Raw genomic sequence first — 19975 nt, 5'->3', positions numbered from 1 at the left:
GTGTATGAAATTGGTTGCTGTTTAGTTTTAATCTACATGCTTGACTTGTAATGTAATCTTAGCGTGTGGAATTTGCTTTTGGAACACGATACTGGATAGATGATGATGTGCGTATAGGTACTTGCTACGTGTTAAATAGATGATCGATAGGAAGTGTTTGAATGGGGTGACCCAAATCTCGTAGTTAGATGTAACATTATGTGATGATTGAAATCTCTAATCTTAACTCCTTATTTTGTTATACCTTATGATTTGATGATTTCTTTGCATGCCTTTCACTTTATAGATTATGGTCTTATTCAGATTTTCAATAGTCTAATTAATCCTTCGTGAGATATTGAATAAGTAAGACTACAAGGATGTTGTAGACATATGCCGAACATGAATTGAATTCTTTACTTGGAGCGCCGCGTAAATATAGTGAAATGTGTGGAGTGGTGGGTCTTGGTTTAGAAAGTTGTTACACTTACGGATGTACACATTTTGAACTCAAAAATTTTCTGAAAGGGATAATGCTTGGTGAAAGTTGAATCTTTGCATAGTTCATTTTCAAAAATGATAACGGTTTCAAAAAATGATAACGGTATAGACTCGGAGTCGGCTACATCATAGTCCATTTCCATGTTGACAAAATTGTCATTATTTTCAAATGACCAAGTGAGCTGTTCGTAATTAATTGTTGATAATGTCGTTCCGAAATGAACATTTCCTTTCAAATTCTATAGAATTTTGTCACACATGGGCATGTTTCAATGGTTTGGCAACTACTTGAACAAGAGTTTTCAAGGAGGGGGCAAAATTTTCATCAAAACTAACACTTCACCATGGCTTTGGAAAATATAAGTTGGAAATTCATGATCATTGTTTAGTTTAGACTTCATCGTGTTGGACACTTTAACAACTACTCGGCATTTGTCTTTTGAGGGAATTTGTCTTGAATTAGTATTAAGAACTATTAGAGTTCTACTTGTGTGAGTCTTAATAATTTGAGTAAGTCGGGGAGTAAAGAAATGAGGTGAAAAGAGAAATGTATGAAAGTTGATTTCCCTGTAAACGTGCGCGAAGAATCTAGTAAATCTTGGGATGGATGAGTTAATCTTAGAACTTTTTGATTTTGTATTGCTTGACAAGGTTGTTGAATTACAACGTTATGAAATTCTCTTTTGTGTTTGGACGCGGTCCATGGAACCAGAATTGGTTAGTCGGAAGTAATGAGAATGGATATGGTTTGTGAGACTGGAATTAGATGGTAACATGACTATGATTTGTATGAATACGACAACTTCGTGATTTGACGTGTATGAACATCGGAACTTGGCAATTGTTTAGTAAAAAGCTAAGCTAGTTAGTTGTGGCATTATAGAGTTTTCTACTTTTCTTGCATTTTGGACACGGAAGTGGCGGATACGAAGCGTTGTGTGGTGAACACGGCCCTTAGGACAAGAAATCCATTGATGGTGTGCTTTCATCTATTCTATGCAAATTTCGGGACGAAATTTCTTTAAGGAGGGTAGGATGTAGAGACCCGTATTTTCAAAAAAATCGTTTAAAGGTTTATTAATGTTAGACTGTCGAGTAAATGTGAAATTTGTTGAATTTATTTGATTTGGGGTCAATGTGATAGGATTAAAAGTGGAGGGAGTGCAGGTGTGGTTGGTGTGTGTGTCCTAGTATATATGTGTGTGTGTGTGAGGGTGTAGGTGATCAAAATCCCCAACCCTCTCTCTCTCTCCTCCCGATCTCTCTCTCTCAGCTCTTCTCGTTCTCTCTCTCTCTCTTAAATTCTCACACTCTAACACCCTAAAATACCTCGAACCCACCTCAATCCGCCGCAAAGTTCTCGCATTCAAGTGTTATAGAGCTTGGAAATTCGTGGGTTTGAGCTCGGAGAAGAGTATTCGGATGATTCGGAGTTTTCGGAGCTAGGGCTTGCTTGGTTGGGCTTGGATTTCGTTCTTCGACTTCGAGGTAGGGATTTCTCACAACTATTATATGTTTATGTGTTGATTTGGTGTTTGAATCGCACCCTAGATCATTGGTTTTGTTGTTGGAATTGTTCTGGTGAAATCTGAAAATCGTGCACTGAAAACCCAAGTCCTACCGGTAGGAGTTTTGGCCCTACCGGTAGAAACGCTGTCCAGTAGAGTCATTTTCGTGAAATTGTGGTCTCCTACCGGTAGGAAAATGTGTCCTACCGGTAGGAAATGAAAAATTCAGCATTTTGGCAAAACTTCGAACGGGCATAACTTTTTCATCCAAACTCCGTTTTGGGCAAATTTTATATCGAAATTCATGTACCGGAAATTTACTTTCCAATGGTGGTGGTCTCGTCTCCTAATTCTTAACGAATAAGATTTGGTAGCCAAAATAAGATGGATATGTTCGTATATGTTGCAAAAATCCTTTTCCTTAGAATCGTTTGGGTGAGGCACGGGTGTTCTTAGGTTCTCCTGAGTACTAGTTGAATGAGTTGACGAGGCTAGTGGTATGTTTAACGCTTGGTAGTGGTCATTGGGTTCCGTATGAGTCGCTTGACACCGAAACGAGGGTTTAGAGGATATAAGGAATATAGGTGGGCGAAGGTTATATGTGTTGACATACGATGTGAAAAACGAACACGTAGAACACTCTTTTGAGTTAAACAACGCTAGGCGTGGACACGCGAGACATTTCTTTGTGTTTGATATGTGGCATACCTCTTGCGTAACTTATACGATTTTACGAGTTGCAAGGTGAAAATCTATGAATCGTTGTGAGAGAATATCTTTTGATATGTGAGTGCTTGTATGGTGATAAGAAACTAATAACGTGATGATCGCGATTTGATTGAGATGAAGTTGTTCGTACCACATCTTTGTGAGTAAGTCTTTGTTGTGAATTCATTATATGTGATTGAGATGAATGGTTGAGTTGTGAGGTGTGTTGGAGGAATTGTGGTGCGGTGACTTATACTACGTGATGTGATTTAGTTCCTTTAGTGAGGAAGGTATTTGTAAAGAGTAGCGGGGCTCCATAAACAGCCCGGAAAGAGCACTGGCTTATGACGTGTGATGTGGGATTGCAAGAGTGATGTATGTGAGTAAACGTAAGGGTTTGTTTGATGAATGTATGAGAGAAATGATTGATTGTCGAAACAACACCATAGAGTCATGTATCAACAGGTTCTTTTCTTTAAACGTGTGACGTTATGACTAAAGTGAAGTCGAAGGGCGGATAGAGTATTCGGAATAGGGTGTTGTGGTTAGCCTATAGTCTTGATGGATAGTCACGGTACTTCATTTATGTCGTCGATATTGGGACAATCACTAATCATGTTTTGTTTCTACTTTGAGATACCTTACCTTGTCTCCGTTATTCATTCTACCCGTCATCCCATTTGCATATAATGGTTGTGTAGATTTCTCTGCTGGGCTAGTGTAGCTCAACCTATCATTTTTCAGGTATGAACCCGGAGCAGTAACGTAGAGCGAAGTGCATGCATTCAAGTGATATTCTCGAAAGAGGTGGTAAAAGAGACCTATGGACATTTTGATAAAACGCATTTTGGGAATGTAATGGAACCTAAATTTTATTTTTATTTTTTTATTTTATGATGTAATATATTCAAACTCTTGGAGTTGGATCTGTAATTTAATGATTAGGACTTGGTGAACTCTTTTGGGGTATTATGTAAGATAATGTGAGGGGTTTTATTTATGAAAAGCTATCTTTATTTATGTTGAAAATCGAGGGCGTGACAGACCGGTGGTTTTCTCAAAGAAAGCTGCACCATAGGGAAGTCTAACATATGGCGAGGCAGTTCCAATTGGAATTTCCCGTATCAAGTTTCCGGTATCAGATAAAGAGTCCCCGAGTTGATAAATCCGATCAAAGCTGCAGCTCTTGAGTGATTGACCACTGGACAGACGGAGAAGAAACAGAATGGAAGGAATTAGCACCAGCAGGAGAGAGAGAATTGGTTGAGGTGTAGCCATTGTTGCTTAAGGCAAGGAGAGACGAAACAACAAAGAATATGGTCACTTTAGAGCAACTTTGATTATGTAGTAGTGATATTGTTGGGATTATTCCCCTAAATCAATCCCACATGCAAACGGAAGCGTAATCGAAAAAATTAAACACTCAATAAACAAGGCGCAAAGAGAACAACCAATATACGTTGTTCCCCAAATTCGGGTACGTCTACGGGAGAGATAACAATTCCACTATATTGTATAAGTCACAATGAGATACAAAATACTCTACTCTAACTCGCAAGCTCTTGGTATTTTTATCTCTCTCACCCTCACACAATGTGTTCACACAAATCTCTCTGACCATGTACAATATCAAAGAGGAGCAGAGGAGCACTCACCAAACAAGGCTGCCCCAAATCCTTGTCTTCACCACCGAGAACACTAAGCACACACAGGAGCACACCCACGTTTCTCCTTTCTCTGGTAGAACAACAACCTCAGTGCTGCTTTTCACGCACACAAGCACTTAAGGTTTTTTCCTTTCTTTTTCTCTCTAGTCTCGGCTGTCTCTCTCTCTGCTTTTTCCCCTTTTTTACTTCCAGCACAATAAAGCCCTCTTTTAGCTAGTGTGTAAAATATTCATTTTCAAATAACTCCTCCAAATACAAATTGGGCCCCCTTAAAATCAACTTGGGCCAAACTCTATTGGGCTATTTTCATTGGGAAAAACCCAACAGATATTTGCTTTGCTTTGGGCATTGGCATTATATAATTATTGTGTATGGAATAGGTAAGTTATACTTATTTAATGTTTAAGTTTGAATACTTTTGATTGAATCCTTATATGGTAGGATACATACATACATACATATATGATAATAATAAGGGCAATGTAAGAATATTATTATTTTATACGGCTTTTATTTCATAAATGATTAATTTTATACGTTAAAACAGTACTTCGTAGTGTCAATGGAAATTAAGTGCAACAAATATGGCACGGTGTGTTTCAATATCCAATTCCAAGAGATCTTACAAAAATTGGAATTTAGAAGAATGATGAAAGGTGATTAGATTGAGTCAATATGTATTCCATAGCTCTCCAATTTTTGAGACTCGAATTTTTTGCTTATGAGCAGAGATGGGTTTTAGCTAGAGCTTGGTTGGACCTCATTATAGGGCCGGCCTTAGGCATAGGCCCACAAGGCAACCGCTTAAGGCCTCCCGTTTTGGACCCAATGATGGGACCCCCAAATAGTAGAATAGGTTAAATAATCTCAAACAACCCAAAGGAGAAAGAAGCAACCAACAACAATGATATTCCATTCGGTTCCCTCAGTTAAAGTCCATGGAGCTTGGGGATTTGCCTAATCTCAAAAGTTTCATATGTAGTGAAACGCAACTCTTCTTCTCCAACAAGGTACAAATCAAGGTCTTTTATCCTTTTTACTTAATTATTATTCATTTGGCAAACTTATCAATTTCATTAGTTTGTGCAACCCAATATGTTAAACTATCGTATTTCTGTATTTACTAATCTCATGGAAAAATTATCTACTTTGTGATTTTATCAGTTTGCACTTTGTGATTTTTTACATGCTTAGAGATGGGTTTTAGAGCTTGATTGGACCTCATAATTATCCAATCACTAATGAACATTGTGTAAACAATTTTGCAGGTTGCTTTTCCTGTCCTGGAAAGTTTGGATTTTAAGAATTTATCGAAGATAACAAGGATTTGGGACGAGCAACCACTTTCAGAACAAGAAAAAGAAGCTAAATCCTTCTGCAAACTTATGGAGATTAAAGTTGAGGATTGTGACCAATTGGAGTATGTATTGCCCTTGTATATGTTTCCTCAGTTAAAGAATCTGCAAAGACTCGACATATGGAATTGTTGGAAGATGGAGGTGATAATCTCAACCAATCCGAAGCAGAAAGAAGCCACCAACAACAATGATACCATTCGGTTCCCTCGGTTAGAGAAAGTGTCGTTTTGGGGCATGCCTAATCTCAAAAGTTTCATATGTTGTGAAACACAACTCTTCTTCTCCAACAAGGTACAAATTAAGCTCTTTACCCTTTTTTATTAATTAATTAATCATGGTCATGGAAAGCACATAAAAGTGGGCACAATCCAGTAGTTTCATTGCAATTAAAAAATTAAGACTTGATCCGCAATTGAGATTCCCAAATATAGGCAAATTAGTTTATCGAATAAACTTAACTGGAATATTAAAGTAGTCCTATGGTTATCACATACCAATTCCACCATACGTATTAGCTAAACCAACAAAATGTCAAAAATTCTGAACTGGATTAATAAAGTTTCTGGTAATCAGGACCGCTAAAGAAACCAAGCTACTTGAGTTTTCTTTCGTTTTCGTTCGTTAAAAGGTTGTTCAAGATTCGTTTATTACATAAACAAATCAAGCTTGACATATTTTGGAAAGTCATTTTGGTTTCAAAGCAAGATTGAACATGCTAGTACTTGTTTCTTTTGTCTAATTATGTATAAAAAAATTTAAACTACTCGAGATCGGCTCGTGTTTGGCTTGACTAAAACTCGTTTGAGATCGATTTGTCTCATAACTTAGCTAAGCTCGAACATATTTTTGAAATTCGTTAAGTTTTAAAACCATAAACTACCTATTCGCTTGTTTTGCTTGTTTAATTATCACCCATACCTGAAATGATTTTTGCTGATGGGCACGGAGTTCCCTCATGAATTTGGTTACACAATGTCACTCTCTGGGAATACTTTAAAAATAGACTTTCAAGCATGATATCGAATGCCATAAAAAAACTTAATTGAAAACCTCCTTAACACCAATTAGTTGTGTAGGCACACGCCCCAAAAATCTAGTTTTCATGTATAAAATCGGGTGCGCCATTTTTTGAAAAAGCGCGGCGAAACGCTTCGATTCTCGGGTTTTGCGGTGAAACATCCAAGGAACCGAACTTGAAACATTTGTTACGTTGTTTGATTTTGAAAAGTAAGGCATAGATCGGATTGTTGTCACCTTCGATATCTGAGGTTCGGGAGCCAAGTTACGAGAGGGGAAGAGATTTACGGCACCCCTCTTACTCAATCCGGAGATCGATCTCTACTCAGGCATTTTGTAAAATATTTACATTTTTCTCTCATTAATAATTTTTTTAACCAGTTAGGATGGGAGAACAGTTAAAAAGGAGATTAAAACTATAACACGTTGCATTTATGTGACAAAATGATAACATGGCATGCTTTATTGGAGCAATGAATGATAAATATAGATTGAGAACAAGCACCTGTGAGCTTTTTAGACAAATTGGAACACACTGCTCTGAAATGATGCACGCAAGAAGAAATCTATATGCACTGGCGAAGCCACTGCATGCAGTGATGGCTTGCCTATGTCACACCAAGACTGGTGTGCGCCGGTAGGTCTAAACTCATAGCTTCCATTCTCAAACCTCTGGGCTCTAGAAAGGACCAGTGCACACCCAGGACAAACCATGCAGTCTATAAGGCAAGATATATACAGTTACAGGCAATAGAAATGGCATTGGGCCATAAGAATAAAAAGAACACCCCATAAACAATGTAAGGACCAAAGTAAAGGTCAAGGCCTAACTGCCATGCAAGGGCCATCCGCTAGACTTCAACAAAACCGTCGTACGCCGGTCATCAGAGACCGTATGCCAGTTATATCTTCTATCCAATGCTTGGCTTTGCATCATCTGGGATCTGGAACATGACCAGAAAGATCCCAGAGACCTTCTAAAGCAGAAGAAATTAATAAACAAATACACAGTACTAAAACACAAAGAGCAATAAATTGGTTTTAGCATGCAGTAGGGTGATGAAAATAGAGAGAAGGCATAAAATAGCTAATCAGTGATCCCCATACCAGTACTGCACATACTGCCATGACTGGCGTACGGCTCAATGGTTCTGGCGTGAGCCACTGATAGCCCAGCACGATCTTTGAAACCTTGCCAGCTTTAGGACCAGGACTGGTATAGATTACCAGTCTTGACTCTATCAGCCCCCTTAGGGGTCAGAACAGAAAGTTACGAAAGGTGATATACCTTTGGTTTTGAGTTTGACGGATGGGTTTGAGCTTTGAACTTGAGGTTGAGGGATGGATGATGAGTGAAAGGGTGTGAAGGGAGTATGGAAAGACTTCTTGCTTACTCTTTCAAGTAAAAGAGGAATAAAGAGCAAGAAAGCAAGGGAAATGAAGAGAGAAAGAGACTTGGAGTCTTAAATGAGAGTTACTCTTGTGAACCCATTGCATATGAAATGCAAGGGGGGTATTTATAGGCCAAGGGGCTGAAAAGAAGGGTAGTAATCAGGCTGATTGGGTTAAAGAGGGAGCCTCCCATGCACTAAGTGCATGGGACTAGGTGATGGATGTTGTAGGAGAGAAGGGGGAACGGCCTTGCAGTTTTGCAATCATCAGGAGACTGTTCAGTGTACTAGGGTGGCCGCAAAGGTCGGGCGCACGTGGTTGAATAATAATATTTGACCGATTTTGACTGGTGTACGCCATCTCTGTACCTGCGTGCGCCAGTGTCAACTAAATCAACGGTTGATGACTGACACGTGGCAGTTTACCAGCGCACGCCAGCACGGTACTAGTGTAAGCCAGTAGGATTTGCTGATGCCGTTTGGTTCTAGCTTGAAGGATTTGAAAAGGGATTTGAAAGAGGCTCGAAACACTCAAAACTCAAACACATCAACAATCTCGAATGTTCTTGACCTCAATCATCATCGGAGAATCAAAGATCGTAAGTAAACTAATCTGGACAGTCTAAAATAGGGTGTCTACAAGTTGTAGGAGAAATGTGGCGGCGAAATAGTCCCATGAATGGTATTAGAGCTTGAAAGTCATGGGTTCGAATCGCGAGGGCGTTATCCCGACAGAGGGATTGTTGGGCCTGGAGTGCCTAGCCCCATGGAGTGGTTTGCATGATGCCCACTTCCTGCGACCGCTCTAAAAATATACAAGCAGGTAAGATAACGAATGCCATAAAAAACTTAATTAAAGCTCTCTCTAACACACAAATTGGGTTTATGAGAGATGTGGAGAACAGTCTGTGTTAAAGGCATAAATAATAAAAGTTGTCCCTCTCTTTAACAGCTTAAGCTTTTAGATGAGTTGGTGGTTAACAATTTCATATGATATCAGAACAGATAATAAATCCTATGTTCGAATCTCATCGCTACTTAATATTAAAATATTTACACGTGTTCAGCCCGCGCATGAAGGAGAGTCTGGCTACATGTGAGCAGAGACGGAGCTAGCTTGGGGCGTATGGGGGCCACGGCCCCCGCGTTGTTTCATTTCATTTTATTTTATATTAATATTAGTTTTTTTAGTTATGTTTGTCAACAACACCTATATATTGTATTTTATGTTGTGTGTTACTTAGACATTTCAATCCTCTAAAAATGTGCTCATTTTGGGGCCCAAAACCCAATTTCTCTCTCTATACCACGATCTCTCATAAGTTTTTCTTTCAATTATTAATCTCATACCTCTTTTTATCTCTTTCCACTTACTACCCGAAAAACCACCCAAAAAACCTCAACCAAACAAACTATTAGATTTCCGAACCTAAAAATTTCAAAATCTCATTGTTCATAGTTCAGCCTTGCATTTGCAAAATTCTGGTTTCGTTCCTGCACGTGAGGGGGCGTGTTGAAGGTATAAATAATAAAAGTTGTCCATCTCTTTAATAGCTCAAGCTTTTAGATGAGTTGGTGGTTAACAATTTAATAGTCTGACAATTACAATTTCGTGCTTATAATAACTCCACGAGGTTATTTTTTCTCCTATGGGTTTTGTATTTGTCCGTGACCATATAATATAGCGAATGGCTTTATCGTGGGGTACAATATATATCCATTATCTTGTAATCTGTTGACAAATGGTGAAGTGAATCTTTAATTCGCTACTAGCTCCTGGATCCTATTAGATGAACATATATGCCTCAATAGTCGTCAGAAATGTTAATTCCAATTATCATAAATGATTCAATTATTTACTGACGATAAGAAAGATAACATCAATGTTGCTGCAGGATGCATTCCCAGTGTTGGAGGAAATAGATCTCGATGAAGATTCAGAGATTTTGGAGGTTAGGATTTTTAAATTGTTCTTGTGTCACTTAATAAACAATTGTCTCTGAATATTTATCAGAAATTATTCAACTGATGCTTCAAAATTTTTAATCTTTGTTTTAGTTTCTAAGTTTTTCGGTTTCTTTGGATTAGGAATGTAGCACAAGTGGGGATTAGGAATGTAGCACAAGTGGCAAAGAAAGTGACCCTAATGGTGAAGAACTTGATGAAGATTTAGAAACTCCCAAGGCCGGCTTAGAGGATAGACGAGAGAAGCATGCGCTTCGGGCCCCAAAAAAAGGCTAAAAATGAGTGTCCGAAAAATTCTAGGACCCCTATATATATGCATGTATATATGCCCCCCTCAAAAAATTGCTCTAAGTGTTCTTTACACAAAATAGGCCCAACGGTGAAATACACTGATTATCAACTCCCATAAGCCTTAACCCATTAGGATAGGTTTGGTTCGATAGAATGGATTAGACAATGGAATGGAATTGAGAAGATTAATTTTCAAAGGATGAATTTTAAGATATTGTAATGGTTGCATTTTGTTGGGATAACTATTTATATCTACATAATAAGGGAGAACGGTTTTTAAATCTTATCTCTCTGTAAATCATAACCATTTATTTGCTCCATAAATCCTATGGCACTCATTCTCTCTCTCAAACAATATTAATTGCACAATTATCACTAATTAGATCTCACGTTGCGACGTGCTTGAAGGCACGGGCAAACTTTATATAATATGCTAGGACGGTTTTTGAAACTTATGTCTACATAAATCCGATGGTTTAAAGTTATCCCATAAATCCTACGGCGGTGACCAAAGAGTCCTAGGGCTAGAAATATAGGAGTATTTTGATAGAAAGAATGAAAGTCATCTCTCTCACACACTTATCCAACGCTGCTCTCTCTCTACAAGCAACAAAGGTTCTCAATTTTTTATTTTTTTTTCGGAGAAAAGCTGTGGTGGGGTTGCTGATTTGTGTTTGAGCGTTTGAAAAATTTATTCTTCCCAGACTCAAACCCTTTTTCAATATGTAGGTTTACCCTTACGAAATCCTTACACGTGAGAGCACCATAGGCTTTGTTTTGATCTTTTTTTACGGTCTAATGAATTTGCTTAAATCTTTAATTGTAACCACTACCATTATAGCTAATACATATGTTTGTCAGGGGCTTTCATCAGAAAAAGAAATTTGCTTAAAAAGTGGATACTCCAATTTTTATTGTTAGTATATGATCTTAGACCAAGTTTCTAGCCGTGATCCCTACTCCTCCCTTTAGCTTTGCTTCTAGGTAACATAAGCACGTTCATACTGTGTTCATACGATTTAGGGTCTTGCAAAGTGTCCCCGTCGTGTCATGTGTCTCCGAAGTTTCTCACTCCGATACGGTGATCTCTAGAAGTGTTACATGAAACTAAGCTACCCCTCCGTGTTACATGAATAGGTTTATACTTTGTTCACAGATACAGGAAGAACTTTGTTTGTACCTATTTTAAGAAAAAATCTTCCCGTATAAATCAGCTTCATTGGCGGGGGTGGTCAATAGTTTCATAATTCATTTTAATTCTGTTCAAATCGCGTTGTGCCATGCCTTTAGGCATTGGAACTCGGTAGCTTTGGATGACTGTTGACCTCTAGAACTAGTTTTTATATACTTGACAACTGCAAATTTTACCACCTAGTGTTCGTTATTTCCTCTTTACTGGTGCTTCTGTTTGGAGTAATGTTAACATGTATTTTCAGTCAAGCTTTGGATATGAGAATGACTAATTTTTTTGGGTACTGTTTAGAACAACAAAATGGCAGACACTTCTGCTGCTCAAGCTAGGAAAGGCAAAGATATCCAAGGAATTCCTTGGGAGAGGCTTAATATCACAAGGGAAAAGTATAGGCAAACTAGGCTAGAACAGTACAAGAATTATGAGGACATCCCTCAATCTGGCAAGGGGTCAAAGAAAGTAAGCCCATTGGTCCTTTTCTCAGCTGCTGTTGCGATGCTTTTAATGTTCTGTTGCCATGACGATGTAAACTCATTAACGCCTCATGTTTCTGTTGTGAATAGGATTGCAATGTCACAATGAAAGGGGCTATGTATTATGAGTTCAGACGTAATTCAAGATCTGTGAAATCAACGATACCTCATCTCCAGGTTGGATGACATTCTCTTTTTCAGTTTTGGTCTCAGCTACAGTATTTGATTGTATTAGATTATTTTCTCTCCGACTATAAGGCTCCATATTACTTTTACAAACTATTCTTCTATTTTAGAGTTGCAAAACGTTCATCACATTTGGAATGCGACCTGCAATGGTATTTAAATGACGAATAGATCCCTAGCTTTAGGTGCAATTTGCGCAATGTGCCAAACCTTTGGTTGTCCGCTTTTTTTGAATTGGTTTCTGTGCAAACCAATACCTGCCCCCATATCCCTTGTGTTTAGGGGTATCTACCCTTACGTTTCCTTTTTCTGGTTAACCTCTATGTTGATTTAGAGATCCAAATCTGAAGCCCCGGACATCGAGGATGTAAGTGCTGAATGACATTTTAGTTTCTTGGAGAAGTAAGCATGAAATGTAAAAACTAGTTGAATGCTATCGCAATGCCCTGGAAAGTGATGTATATGTGCCACATAGGCGCATACCACCAATCATATGCCGGCTTTGTAGAAGTTGTGAGAGATATGGGATGAATGTTGGTTTACAGTCAAACTGTGTACTCCAATCGTAGAAGAGAGTGATTAGTACAATTCGGAGAAAGATACGACCGAATTATACCACAAATGCTAAGACCTTAGTTTCATAAAAGGTGAGAGAGGCTGATCAATGGGATTGAGAAGCCCATAACTTTAGAAATTTATTAATACCGTATACACGAATGACCATATCGATCTGTAAATTGTATTGCATTGTTTTGGACATTTCAAGATAAGAGTTTCCCTTACATGTCAGTAGTGCTTGTTCTTACACTAACTATGTCATTCTTGTTTATTGATATTATGTGCTGCATATGACATACCCAAACCCTTAAATCGTGTAGGTGATGGACTTAGGTTAAATGATATTGTAAGTTTATGGCATAACGCCATTAACTATATGAGACTATTTTTTAATTTTCTAGAGTTAGCTACTTCTTTGATTTGTAGCATAGTTGACTGACAGAAATTTTGTGCTTGGTGTTGCAGTTGAGGAACTTGGTTTGGGCAACATCAAAGCATGATGTTTACTTTATGTCACATTTTTCTGTTACTCATTGGTCAGCATTAACTTGTAACAAGACTGAGGTTCTTAATGTTTCTGGTCATGTCGCTCCATGTGAGGTGATTCTCATGATTCCCTCTATTTTGGCTTGCTTCCCGTTTCTATCTTGATCTCTCTGTGTTGTGTGCGTGTCTTAAAACGAGAAAAACTTGTATTTCTGTATTTTTGGTCTTCTACGAATTCATTCGATGTCTTTGCTCCATATAGAAACATCCAGGAAGTCTACTGGAAGGATTTACCCGGACTGAAGTTAGCACACTTGCAGTAAATGATAGGTTACTTGTTGCTGGGGGGTTTCAGGGAGAACTCATTTGCAAGGTAACTTAGTTGAGTTTACTTGTGTGACATTTACTGAAAGTGTGAGAGTTCAGAAATTAGTTAGCCTTGGTTTGTTGCTTGCATTCCCACTTTTGATGTCCAAGACAGAAGTTTGGTTTCCGTGTGTGTATGAGAATTTTTTATTTTCAACTTCACTTCTAGATTTTCTGCTTTACTGTTTTGTTTTTCGTACTTTGAACTCGCTTGCTCGCAGCCCTGATAAGTATTTGCTGTAAAAACCTGTGAACTGTATGAAGTATCGTGAAAGTAACTACCATGTTTCTTAGACGATGGATCTTTTTCAGAGTGGTGTAGGGAAATGTATATCGAGATGGAAGAATGCTTTGGTGTTATACCTTTTTTAGTAGTTGTCTTCTTTTGCTTTGTGTTTTGTGTTAATCTGAATACGGGCATTGACGACGAATCACTTCTTTTTTGCCACAGAATTTAGATAGACCTGGAGTTTGCTTCTGCACGAGGACAACAGACGTTAACGCACTTACTAATGTAGTAGAGATCTACAACTCTCAGAGGTATTCTCGTTTGCCCTTGTGTTGGTGTTGGGATCTATTCACTTACTGAGCTTGAATCTTATGGAATTATGGTACTCCCCCCTTGCCCAACAGTGGTGCAGTTCATTTCACAGTTGCCAACAATGATTGTGGAGTTAGAGACTTTGATATGGAAAAATTTCAGCTATCTAAACATTTCAGCTTTCCTTGGCCAGTGAATGTAAGCCCCCTCTCCCTCTCTCCTGCTCTTCTCTTGGTAGAGTTTAGACAGGTTAAAAAGTTCCCATCTTTTTGGTGGCAGTATTTTCCATCACTTGATCGTAGTGATTTATGTTTGAATTAGGACCATCTGAACTGCTATTTGCAAATATTGTCATGTGATTATCCCTAAGATAAGTCTTCCTATGGGGCTAAGTTGAAGATGTAAGAGGAGAATTTAGTGTCTAAATACGTGATTTTATGTTTAAGGTTTTGCAGCTAAAGGTGTATCTAAAATAACACTCGAACCATCACTTTTTATTTCTCTTCTGGTGTGGGAGTGGGAATCCTGGCATTACTAGGCAGCTGCTTGTATCTTGCTTCATTTCTGTTGATAATGGTAATAAGTCCGCATTGAAGTGGTAGTTTGGAATTTGCAATGTTTTATTTATTTATTTTTATTGCAGCACACTTCCTTGAGTCCTGATGGTAAACTTCGTATAATTGTTGGAAATAACCCAGAGGGTATGTTGGTCGACTCCGGAACTGGGAAGGTAATTTGTCTGTTATTGCTTTCACCCTCTCCCTCTTCTGAAGTATTTTTAGTAAGCAGTGTAGCCTGAAAAGTTGGTATAATTTGAATTTTTATACTTTTGCAGATGGTCGCGTCTTTGGTTGGTCACTTGGACTTCTCATCTGCATCAGCATGGCACCCTGATGGCCTCACCTTTGCTACCGGGAATCAGGACAAAACCTGCCGAATTTGGGATGCCCGAAACCTATCCAAGTCAGTGACGGCTTTGAAGGGGAATCTCGGAGCCATCCGATCGATTCGCTACTCATCCGATGGTCATTTCATGGCAATGGCAGAGCCTGACGATTTCGTCCATGTTTTCGATGCCAAAAGTGGGTATGAGAAGGAACAAGAGATCGATTTCTTTGGCAAGATATCTGGCATGTCTTTCAGTCCTGACATGGAATCGCTCTTTATTGGAGTGTGTGACGCTTTTGATGTGCGTGCCGATATTGGAGTGTGGGACCGTACATTTGATGGCCTTCTTGAGTTTGGCCGACGAAGGAATAACTCATGCCCTGATTCTATCATCTGAGTGGGTGATTGGACCTCTCTGCAAATAAGTGTACAAATAAATATGCAAAAGGGGGCTCTCTCATTCTATCATCTCAGTTGGCATAAAAATGTAATTAATGTGTTGTGGGATTTAGGTTGTAGTGTTCTTTTAGTAGGAGTGTTCTGTTTGGAGTAATTGTGAGTCGTCGGAGGCAGGGTTGTACCGAAGGCTGAGAAGCATTGGTAATGCAAACAGAGAAACTTGAACTGGGTTTGCTCAAAGATGTGTCATTTCAAGTCCCAATTTTGAGATATTGTAATGGTTGTATTTTTTTTTAGAATAACTATATGCTTATATTTGTAATGGTAAATCTTTTGTAATGGTTTTTTTATGAAACTCTTTGTAGACCAACTTTTGTATGGAAAATGACAGTCTCATTCAAGAAGTTAGCTTCGGCTTCTAAAACTTATGAGTCAGTCCTGATTATGTGGTAGGATTTATGTACATCGGTACGTTCCAGCTACATTTCGTGCATGAAAATATGTCGATTTTCACTGAGTCAATCTTGGAATGCTAAAATATTTCACCAAAAAAAAAAGATTAAGTATGATCCGGAGCACGCAGGGTCGAGTGATGAAGATACAATTGGGGTCATTTAAAGTGTGTATGAATGTGAATGCGTGCGGACTTGAGTGCAAAATTCTGTTAATATTTGGCAGTCAACGCCATGGACTGTTTTTGATTAAGACGATTTGGACCGTTGGGTGATATTCCTGGAGCGCCTTTCCAAGTGGGCGGTTACCATATCAGAGGAGCAACGTTCTGACCCGAAACGTAATTGAAATTGTTCATTTTGTGAAGCTTAATACGTAAAATAGTTTTGTGAAAATTCAAATTGATTGGAAACTCATTTGTATAGAGTTGGGTTAAAGATGTCCAAGCATATTTATGTTTACAGGGGTTGTTCTACAAGTTGAGCTCTACAAAGTAAATTACTGTTTGGATCATATATAGTTGGTGCTCGAAACAGTGTCTGTTTCATAGACGCAACAAGCTATTCCGAGACTAGTCAATACGAGCTATTTTCCCAATTGATTTTTTTAACTTTTCGTCGACATTGTTAGGATTAAGCCTTTGTTGCGATCAGAGGAATAAAAAGTGCATAAAATAGCGATCAAAATTGAAAATATTCAGTGAGACAATAAAACTACCTTTTTCTTCTAATTTTTTTTCGTCTATAGGGCTTTTTTTTCCCTTCCTAATCGTAATTTTATGGTTCTTAGATTTGTTTTGTTGAAACGAATCTTTAATCGAAGAAAAGGATTGGACTGTGTTTGATCAAGACCCATTGGACAGAATTATTCTTGATATATATTTTTGGAGCTCCTTTCCAAGTGGGCGTATTTGTTGCGATGGATGTCAGGGGAAGACACCAGAATCAGGGCCCGGTTGTGCCCGTGACCAGAGCAACGTTTTGAGGCACAAAACGTAATTGAAATCATTAATTGTTACGTGTGGAGCTTCAGATTAGAACAATCTCTTAAAAAGTTAGTCAATCAGAAGCACATTTGTACATAATAATTAGCAATTAATGTCGAAAAAATCAAACTCGGAAATATGATTCGTTCATTAGTCTACCAAACGTCCAATCGAATTGATATTTTTAGGATTGTTCAATGCGTCAAGCTAGTAAACGGTGGTTTACATCACGTTTTGAGGCTTGAGGCAGTGCTCGTTTCATGGGCACAAAAAACTATCGCAAGGCCACTTAATTAATACATGATATTTTCCCTTTAATCGAACCTATCGCTGGAGGAGGGTCGAATTAATTTTTTCTCAAATTAGTTGAGATGCTCGTAAACTAACTCAAATACTGTCAATTACGAAAGGGGGAAAAAAAAAATCAATGCTAGATACACATACAATACAATATGCATGCACATTTACACTTATTAATTTCTTTTGGGCCCACACTATACGCCGGAAGTATGTGTGTGCGTCGTGGGTGCCTACGGCGTTTCCTATCCTATAAATGTGTGGAGAATAGAGTGGGAGAAAAGTAAAAGGGAATATTAGGAGGAGCTGGAGGAGCTCATCCCAATAATGAGCTCGGTTATTCTACTCATCGACCCTGACAAGTTGAACGGTGCGGATTTATTAATTTTGATAATCCATGTTCTCAATGAGCATCATGCAGTAGAGTCTCACCACTGGATAGACTGTAGTTTTTATGTTATCTTTTGGGATGTTTTTTCTTCTTTATTTTTTCTTTTGCAAAAACCCTATTTTGTATACATAATATTTTTTATGTCTATTTTAAACTTTATTCATCTTTAATCAGCTTTAATGGTTAATCTCGACCACATAATTTGTTTTTATAAAAAAAAAATTAGTAAGGGACATGGGCTAAATTTGTAAGAAGGTAAGGAAATGTTTTTTTTCCTTCCTTTTCTAAGGTTTCAACTGAGCCATTTCCCGCACGGGTTTCTTTCAAAAATGAGATTGGCTCGAGATAGCCCCTAAGGATTGCACTATGCGGTGTGTGTGAATGCTAGTGAATTTGTGTGTGTAAATTGTATCAGTATTGGGTAGTAGTCGAGTAGACGCATTGGACTGTTCTTGATCAAGACAAATTGGACCGTTCTTGATATTTTTGGAGCTCCTTTCAAAGTGGGCGGTCCTTCACGTTAGTGGAGGGACCGTTTCCAGGAGGTGTAGTCGTTGCAATAGTTAGGGAAGAAACTACAATCAGGCTCCTCTGTGCCCATGACATAAGCAAGAGCCACAAAACGTAATTGATATCGTTTACTCTGTGGTGCTTGAGAAGCAGAATAATCTCGTAAGAAATCAAGTCGATTGGAAGCACATTTGTACACTATCATGATCATATATGCTCCGTTTGTTTTGAGGTAAAACGTTTGATTGTGAAATGTTCATGTAAAAATATTTATGGCAAAAACTTTGTTACACCTCTCATGTCTGTGTTCAGCGGAGACCTCAAGCCAAGTTTTCACAAAAAAAAATAAAAAAAAAAGGGTATCGCAAAGAAACGTTTTACACGATTGGGGAAGCATGTTGGGCACATAGGCCTTGTTGTGCCTTAAAAAAAAAGGGTATCTCATCCCATCATGTTCATGAAATTGTCGTGCCTTCAACTGGGGCGATAATTAAAATCAAGAATAGATAGATAGAACTTTAAGCACTTTATACTACCTTCGCCAATTGCTATATTTCACAATTTAGAATATTCTCTATGATTTGAAAATTTTTGTTTAATAAAATTAATTAAGATCTATCAAACAACATAATATATTAGAGAATATTCTAGGATTTGAGTCGATAGAATTAAGACTCAATAGCATTTTGGTTTAAATAAATATACTTATGCTTTTTGTGGATACGTGTCTATGCATTTGCTAAAAAATAAAAAATAAAAATTAAGTGACTAGGACGTCTTTGACGTATTTCGTGCGTGGAACCGTTGGTTTGAAGCAAAACCAGCATTTTCAACCATTGATCCGTCAATTTATTTGCCGAATGAGCAAAGCCAAACCATCCCATCTTTAAATCTTCATCAAATCGGCCCCAGGAAGGCCAGACAAGTAAACGGAGGAAGGAGGTGGAGGGCGCAAGTGGAGCACAACAAGGCTAGGAAGTAAAGAAAAGGGAGGCTGGAGGAAGGGGGGAGGTGGAGGTGAGGAGTGGCAGCCACCCGCACCCCCACCCCCACCCCCACCCCCACCCCCTCTCCTAAATAAAACCCTAGAAGGAGAAAGGTTTAGAGAAAGAGGCTCTCAAGTTGAAATTGTTTATTTCGTGGAGCTCCAAATGTAGAACAATTTCGTAAAAAATCAAGTTCAGAAGCACATTTGTACAGAATTATTAACAATGTCAACAAAAACAAGCTCGAGTGGTTCGTTCAATTAGTTATCAACGTTCAATTGAATTGAGTTTTTTTTATATAAGATTGTTCTAGGCGTTAAGCTCTAAAAATGAACTGTGGTCGTTGTTTGTATCGTGTTTTGAAGCCCGTTTCACAGGCACATGCAACAAGCTATTGCGATAGCAGTCAATATATGCAACAACCTATTGCTAGAGGATGGTGAAACTAATTTCGATGCTCGTAAGCTGGAGGAGAAACTGATCACAATTGTGAAAGTGCAAAAAAAAAAAAAAAAGGGGGGGACACATACAATATGCGGAAAGTCTACGGCCACCGCATGCCATGTGGGGTTCACTCCGGGTCCTGTACTAATGATCCAAGCCGTTCAATAATTTAAAAAAAAAACGAGTGGGGAACCCGAAACATCAGCTCAATCCGATATGTGTAAGTGCTCAGATCAAGCTTCCCATCTTTTTGTACACCAGAAAACCAATCTTTCTATTTTTTCCGATTTTTCAAAGATTACAAGCTTGATTCGAGAACTTACACATATTGGATTGAACTAGTGTTCTGCGATGCCCACTTAATTTATTTATTTTTAATTATTGAACAGTTTGAATCATCTATGCGGGACCTGAAATGAACCCCACACGACATAC

The 19975-nt window shown here is 38.3% G+C and overlaps 1 protein-coding gene across 1 annotated transcript in view; it reads left to right on the top strand.

The window, feature by feature from the left end:
• LOC131320826 (uncharacterized) overlaps positions 1-15784 on the top strand; it is a 138141-nt gene extending 122357 nt beyond the window's left edge. The window contains exons 15-24 of the mRNA XM_058351702.1: positions 5632-6012; positions 10025-10081; positions 11869-12036; positions 12141-12227; positions 13260-13394; positions 13543-13653; positions 14098-14186; positions 14280-14385; positions 14831-14917; positions 15023-15784. Of these exons, the coding sequence (XP_058207685.1) occupies positions 5632-6012; positions 10025-10081; positions 11869-12036; positions 12141-12227; positions 13260-13394; positions 13543-13653; positions 14098-14186; positions 14280-14385; positions 14831-14917; positions 15023-15472 (1671 nt within the window). The 3' untranslated portion in view covers positions 15473-15784. The remainder of the gene's footprint in view (positions 1-5631; positions 6013-10024; positions 10082-11868; positions 12037-12140; positions 12228-13259; positions 13395-13542; positions 13654-14097; positions 14187-14279; positions 14386-14830; positions 14918-15022) is intronic.
• The last annotated feature ends 4191 nt before the right edge of the window (positions 15785-19975 follow it).

The sequence above is a fragment of the Rhododendron vialii genome, chromosome 3a, assembly GCF_030253575.1.
Source record: "Rhododendron vialii isolate Sample 1 chromosome 3a, ASM3025357v1".
Taxonomy (NCBI): Eukaryota; Viridiplantae; Streptophyta; class Magnoliopsida; order Ericales; family Ericaceae; genus Rhododendron; species Rhododendron vialii.
The sequence above is the reverse complement of the archived record's forward strand: the minus strand, read 5'-3'. Positions and strand labels throughout refer to the sequence as shown.